The sequence below is a fragment of the Chaetodon trifascialis genome, chromosome 14, assembly GCF_039877785.1.
Source record: "Chaetodon trifascialis isolate fChaTrf1 chromosome 14, fChaTrf1.hap1, whole genome shotgun sequence".
In the NCBI taxonomy this organism is placed as follows: Eukaryota; Metazoa; Chordata; class Actinopteri; order Chaetodontiformes; family Chaetodontidae; genus Chaetodon; species Chaetodon trifascialis.
The window spans coordinates 27340913-27348412 of record NC_092069.1 but is presented as its reverse complement, the minus strand read 5'-3'; the positions used below and the strand labels follow the sequence as shown (position 1 = coordinate 27348412).

Genomic DNA, 7500 nt, shown 5'->3' with positions numbered 1-7500 from the left:
AGCACACACAGGTATACACCAAGCAAGCGCATACAGATATACACCAAGCGCATACCGATATACACCAAGCGCACACAGGTATACACCAAGCGCATACAGGTATACACCAAGCAAGCGCATACAGGTATACACCAAGCACACACAGGTATACACCAAGCAAGCACATACAGGTATACACCAAGCACACACAGGTATACACCAAGCAAGCGCATACAGATATACACCAAGCGCACACAGGTATACACCAAGCGCATACTGATATACACCAAGCGCACACAGGTATACACCAAGCGCACACAGGTATACACCAAGCAAGCACATACAGGTATACACCAAGCAAGCACATACAGGTATACACCAAGCACACACAGGTATACACCAAGCGCACACAGGTATACACCAAGCGCACACAGGTATACACCAAGCAAGCACATACAGGTATACACCAAGCACACACAGGTATACACCAAGCACACACAGGTATACACCAAGCAAGCGCATACAGATATACACCAAGCGCATACCGATATACACCAAGCGCACACAGGTATACACCAAGCAAGCACATACAGATATACACCAAGCGCATACCGATATACACCAAGCACACACAGGTATACACCAAGCAAGCGCATACAGATATACACCAAGCGCATACCGATATACACCAAGCGCACACAGGTATACACCAAGCGCATACAGGTATACACCAAGCAAGCGCATACAGGTATACACCAAGCACACACAGGTATACACCAAGCAAGCACATACAGGTATACACCAAGCACACACAGGTATACACCAAGCAAGCGCATACAGATATACACCAAGCGCACACAGGTATACACCAAGCGCATACCGATATACACCAAGCGCACACAGGTATACACCAAGCGCACACAGGTATACACCAAGCGCACACAGGTATACACCAAGCAAGCACATACAGGTATACACCAAGCGCACACAGGTATACACCAAGCACACACAGGTATACACCAAGCAAGCACATACAGGTATACACCAAGCACACACAGGTATACACCAAGCACACACAGGTATACACCAAGCAAGCGCATACAGATATACACCAAGCGCATACCGATATACACCAAGCGCACACAGGTATACACCAAGCAAGCGCATACAGATATACACCAAGCGCATACCGATATACACCAAGCACACACAGGTATACACCAAGCAAGCGCATACAGATATACACCAAGCGCATACCGATATACACCAAGCGCACACAGGTATACACCAAGCGCATACAGGTATACACCAAGCAAGCGCATACAGGTATACACCAAGCGCACACAGGTATACACCAAGCAAGCGCATACAGGTATACACCAAGCGAGCGCATACAGGTATACACCAAGCAAGCGCATACAGGTATACACCAAGCACACACAGGTATACACCAAGCACACACAGGTATACACCAAGCAAGCGCATACAGATATACACCAAGCGCATACCGATATACACCAAGCGCACACAGGTATACACCAAGCGCACACAGGTATACACCAAGCAAGCACATACAGGTATACACCAAGCACACACAGGTATACACCAAGCGCACACAGGTATGCACCAAGCGCACACAGGTATACACCAAGCAAGCACATACAGGTATACACCAAGCACACACAGGTATACACCAAGCGCACACAGGTATACACCAAGCACACACAGGTATACACCAAGCAAGCACACACAGGTATACAGCAAGCAAGCACACACAGGTATACACCAAGCGCACACAGGTATACACCAAGCGCACACAGGTATACACCAAGCGCACACAGGTGTACACCAAGCGCATACGGGTGTATGCACAGTACAAACAGGTGTACGTGCAGTACATACAGGGTAGAATAATTAAACACATTCAGACAACAGGAACCAACGGATCAAAATCTTAACATGTACTCCTCCTCCTCCTCCTCCTCAACTCTTCCTCAGGGTTCGTCTTCGTAAAGAGGAGAAGCTCAGGGAGCAGGAACAGAGGCTGAAGGAGAAGGAAGAGAAACTGAAGGAGCAGGAGGTGAAGCGAGGACTTGAAACAAACAGGTAGAAGCTGCCTGAGCGCCCTCCAGCTCTGTTTCTGTCTCGCTCTGTTGAGCGACACATTTGGGCAACGCCGTCTTAACGACATATTCGAAGCGTTTCCACTTCACACGTTCACACTCTCATCCTGGTCATTTCCGTAATGCTCGCAGATGTAAATATGTGACGGGAGGGTCCTCCCGCTCTGCTCTCTGGTTAGTGTTTGTCATTCAGAGGCAGCGGCGAGACGTGAGCTGGACTGGCCTGGCTGAGCCCGCTCGCACAATGCAGCTGATAGACGACAACAACAGGTGCACTGCCACCTGTATTATATGGTCTTGTAAAGAACTTTCTCGGTCAAACTCTACAGTTCCGGTTCCATGTGTGCGAGTACGTGGGACGTGAACAGACTCCTTTGATGGTAACCATTTGGGTCGCGGCGCGTACCGAGCCGAGCGTCCCGACAGTTCGGACTCGTGCGCGGACTCGTGTGCCTCCGCTATGAAGCGCGATAGCAGCTGAGATGTCAGTGGAAGTATTTGAGCTGCGTAAGATTTAGTTGATGTCAGGTGTGAAAGCAGTTGAAGTGTCAAATAAATGAAAAAGTCCTGAAGGTTCGCGTTATTTCACCGTCATTCCCATGAAACTTAATAAACAGCTTGTGATCTCTGCACTGTTCTAACAGGCTGAGTAGATATTGAAACAGGATGTTAACATGTTGTCTGTCTGCAGGGAGACCCCTGGAGAACGAAACAGCGAGGAAGACGAGGAGCACAAATCTTCATCCAACAAGAAGATGATGAAAGGTTAAAAAAATGAGCACCTTAAATTGTAGCTTGACTGTTTTGATTCTTTTTGTCTTTCGGCTCAGTCAGGAGTGTGTCCTCTCTCCTCCAGCTAAACTCAACCAGAAAGAAAAACAACAGCCGATGACCTCTGACCCCAAGCCCCCGTCCTGCCCCCCCACCAGCCTGACTGCAGAGGAGCTGGAGAACGAGCAGGAGAAGGTTAGAAATTCATTTAACCCCATGAATGATAAATGAGAAAAGAACAAAACGAACACAAATAAATAACAGAAAGATAATTGAATAATTCACATTGAGGATTTTGTTAAAGGATTTTTGAAATAAATTTCGAAGGTGATGATTTCCTAAAATTTGAGGGCAGTAGGACAGAGAGTTGTCCTAAAACAGCTCGTTAGTCTTCAGACCCAGAGAGTCCAGATCAGCAGCAGTCCTTTGTTAATCAGCCTGAATAGACAGGACCCTCCTCTTCCTCATCCTCACAGTCAGCATCATAACACTGTTCCCTCAGTGAGTCTGTTTAAGTCTTTATAGGTGGAGGTGAGACACAGAAGACAAGGCCCCACCTTTATAGACCACCATTTATCACTACACATCACAGGACCCCCCCACCACCACCCGTCAGGAGAAGTAACTTCGATCCTCAGCCTCTTAGCCTCTCAACCTCTTACTGCTCCTGCACCTGAAGTCAGCAGGTTCAGTCACAGTGCAGTGTTGGTCAGGTGTCACAGGGCAGGAACGCAGAGTGTGAATCAGGGTGTGATCAGAGCGTCACGTTCGGCCCACCTCGCAGGTTCGAGAGCTGCAGGACCGGATTCAAAAGGCGGCGGCCTGCACCTGCCTGCTGCCTCTGGGCAGAGACCGTCTGTACCGCCGCTACTGGCTCCTCCCCTCGGCCTCCACGCTGTTTGTAGAGGACGACTGCTTCGGCCTGACCGAGGACATGCTGCGCCCGTGCCCAAAACCTGCACAGGACGCCACAACCAAGATGGAGGACGAAGAGGTCGCCAAGGAGGAGCCTGCAGAGGGAGGGTAAATCAGTCTGTCTTGTTCTGGTCCTCTGTGCTGAACATGAGGAGCTCTGGTGTTCAGAGAGGTTTCTAATGAGGGTAACGCTTTCCTGCCGCACAGTGCTGGCTCAAGCCCCGCCCCCCTCTTCACCTGTGGGCCGCCAGTCAAACGTCCCAACCAATGGTCCTTCTACAGCTCAGCGGAGGAGGTGGATCAGCTGATCGAGGCTCTGAATCCTCGAGGTCACAGAGAGAGCAGTCTGAAGGAGGCGCTGCTGCAGGAGAGAGAGAGACTGCTGCACCTGCTGCAGAGCTGCGACAGGAACAAATACAGTCACACAGGTAAGTGCACACAGGTAAATACACACGGGGTGAACATGCAGGTAAATACACACAGGTAGATACACACAGGGGTAAACAGGCAGGTAAATACAGGTAGATACACGCAGGGGTGAACACGCAGGTCAATACACACAGGTAAGTACACACAGGGGTGAACAAGCATACACACAGGTAAATACACACAGGTATGAACACAGGCAAATGCACACCTGTCTTGTTCGTCCAGATAATCCAGAGTCATCCAGATCTGTCCCAGAATGCACTGCTGCAGCTGAGACTCTGATGGAGGTAAGGCTGAGAGACCTGCTGCTGGACATCGAGGACCGAATTCACCAGGGAACTCTGGGAACACTGAAGGTACACACACACACACACACACACCTGCTGGTGAACAGCAGACACAGCAGGTAGCATTACTGTCTGTCTGTCTGTCTGTCTGTCTGTCTGTCTGTCTGTTCAGGTGATGGACAGACAGCTGTGGCGCTCAGCACTGGAAACAGGAAACTATGAGCTGCTGTGTTCAGATGGCAGGGACAATGGAGGGATGAATGGACGAGTGGAAAACATGGAGGTGGACTCACCTGCCCACCTGAGAGCCAGAGCCAGGTACACAGACACACAGGTAGTAACGGACAGGTGGATTTTGAAAAAGCGGGTTTTACTCACTCAAAAATGAAAGATGAAATGTAGAAAATAGGCTCTGAGGCCGTTGAAGAGGTGAGCTGAACAGAACAGAACTCCACCTGAGATAACGAGAACAGGTAACGCACACGCCACCACCTCACCTCACACAGTCACCGTCTGCAGAGGACACAAACGCCCCGACTGAAGGTGTGAGACACCTGACGCATCGCAGTTTGATGTCAGAGGAAGAATAAGTTTGACATTTTATCCAACCTGAATCCTTCTGAACCTGCTGAGACAGACCAGAGCGGAGGGACAGCGACCAGAGCGGAGGGACAGCGACCAGAGCGGAGGGACAGAGACCAGAGCGGAGGGACAGAGAGCAGAGCTGAGGGACAGCGACCAGAGCTGAGGGACAGCGACCAGAGCGGAGGGACAGAGACCAGAGCTGAGGGACAGCGACCAGAGCTGAGGGACAGCGACCAGAGCGGAGGGACAGCGACCAGAGCTGAGGGACAGAGACCAGAGCGGAGGGACAGAGACCAGAGCTGAGGGACAGCGACCAGAGCGGAGGGACAGCGACCAGAGCGGAGGGACAGAGACCAGAGCTGAGGGACAGCGACCAGAGCTGAGGGACAGAGACCAGAGCGGAGGGACAGAGACCAGAGCTGAGGGACAGCGACCAGAGCTGAGGGACAGAGACCAGAGCTGAGGGACAGAGACCAGAGCGGAGGGACAGAGACCACACAACACACCTGACACAATTCATTCATCCTGCAAGAAGTTTAACTGTATGTGTGTGTGTGTGTGTGTGTGTGTGTGTGTGTGTGTGTGTGTGTGTGTGTGTGTGTGTGTGTGTGTGTGTGTGTGTGTGTGTGTGTGTGTGTGTGTATGTATATGTGTGTATATATATGTGTGTGTATGTGTGTGTATATGTATATGTGTGTATATGTATGTGTGTGTGTATATGTGTGTGTGTGTGTGTGTGTATGTATATGTGTGTATATGTGTGTATATGTATGTATGTGTGTGTGTGTGTGTGTATATATGTGTGTATATGTATGTGTGTGTGTGTGTGTATATATGTATGTGTGTGTGTGTATATGTATGTGTGTGTGTGTGTGTATATGTGTGTGTGTGTGTGTGTGTGTGTGTGTGTGTGTGTGTGTGTGTGTGTGTGTGTGTGTGTGTGTGTGTGTGTGTGTGTGAGACAGGCTGCAGGAGCTGAAGTCTGACTCCGTGTCCTCCTGCAGCGGCGGTGGGACTCCTCAGGTGGTCAGCAGCTCAGTACGAGTCCTGGCTCAGGCCCTCGTCCACATTGAGCAAGGCATCGAGAGGCGCTTCCTCAAAGCTCCACTGGGTGAGTGTGTGTCAGACCTGGAAAGGCCTGGACCTGCCTGGAAAGGCCTGGACCTGCCTGGAAAGGCCTGGAAGTGTGTGTCAGGAAATAAGTTGATGCTGGTCTAGAGGATGTCTGCGTGAACAGACCATAATACACACGAGACGTTTCCACTGACGGTGAAGCTCAGAGACACGGCGAGCTCTGACATCATCAGAGAGGACAGGACAGACAGAATGTCTCCTCAGTTTCTCTTCACAGCTCTGAATCCAAAGAGTTGAGACGCTGTTTCACACGTCAGGTAAACAGGACGTGATGCGCCGCTGATCACCTGAGAGATCAGTCCGCGTGTTCAGTGTCTGAGCTCGTTGATTTCTCCTCGTCCTGGATCTGAACTGAAGACTGAAAGCACGAACACACACACCTGCGCACTGGACAGACAGGTGTGTGTGTGCAGGCTGACTGCGCCTCATTGTGTGTTCATGTCCTCCCACAGGTGATGAAGACTCAAAGAAAGACCAGAAGGCGAAGAAGACCAAGAAGAAAGACGAGGATCTGGCCAGTGACGGTAGGACTTCCTGTTCAATGAGAGCGCAGGGCAGAGACGTGAAGGAGGCGTCTCAGCAGCTTTGTACTGTGAGACACGTCCTCTGGACGGATGTCCTTTCCTCGTGACTAGCAGACATTGTCTGATGACAGCAGCTGATGACCAGGAATGTCCTGAAAACTCACCTTAAGCCGGGCATACACTGTGCGATTATCGGCTCAATTTGAGCCGATTTGCCACTCGTGCGACTATTTTTTGGATCGGGCCGAATTTTGGCTCAACCGCGTGTCGAGCCTCGTACAGTGTACGTGGGGTAACGAGGAGAGATGAACACCTCACGGCCAGCTCCCAATCACAAATCGTGTGCTCGCAAGAAAATCAAACCTGTTTGAAATCCTGGTCGCTCCTCGTGAAGATATCGCTCAGTAGAAGCAGTGTCACGACCCACTTGGCCGTAACCTCTCGCACAGAGCAAGCGCGATCTCTGAAGTGACGTCAGGTCAAAACAAGTAGACGAAGAAACATGCATTGCCCACGTCTGCCCAGACATACACGCCGTTTTCGCTTTTCTTTTTGAGTTTCTCCACACAGAATGGCACAAATTGCAAAGGCAGCGCGTTTGTTTTTCGTTGGCATTTTTGTTGACGTCTCCCACTTCCGGGTTCTTCTTCTTCTTCTACTTCTTTTTGACGTTGCCGTTCCGCATACAAGAGTGCGACGTGTAGTTTAAGGACGTTTAGTGTGAGCAGTCAAGTCGCATCAGAGCATCGGGCC

At 50.5% G+C, this 7500-nt stretch overlaps 1 protein-coding gene across 2 annotated transcripts in view; it reads left to right on the top strand.

The window, feature by feature from the left end:
- baz1a (bromodomain adjacent to zinc finger domain, 1A) overlaps nucleotides 1-7500 on the top strand; it is a 23308-nt gene that overhangs the window by 10306 nt on the left and 5502 nt on the right. For both annotated transcript variants that reach the window (XM_070979565.1, XM_070979564.1), the window contains exons 14-22: nucleotides 1978-2085; nucleotides 2794-2867; nucleotides 2959-3068; nucleotides 3658-3896; nucleotides 3996-4216; nucleotides 4443-4573; nucleotides 4677-4822; nucleotides 6055-6200; nucleotides 6676-6747. In XM_070979565.1, coding sequence (XP_070835666.1) covers nucleotides 1978-2085; nucleotides 2794-2867; nucleotides 2959-3068; nucleotides 3658-3896; nucleotides 3996-4216; nucleotides 4443-4573; nucleotides 4677-4822; nucleotides 6055-6200; nucleotides 6676-6747 — 1247 coding nt within the window. The remainder of the gene's footprint in view (nucleotides 1-1977; nucleotides 2086-2793; nucleotides 2868-2958; nucleotides 3069-3657; nucleotides 3897-3995; nucleotides 4217-4442; nucleotides 4574-4676; nucleotides 4823-6054; nucleotides 6201-6675; nucleotides 6748-7500) is intronic.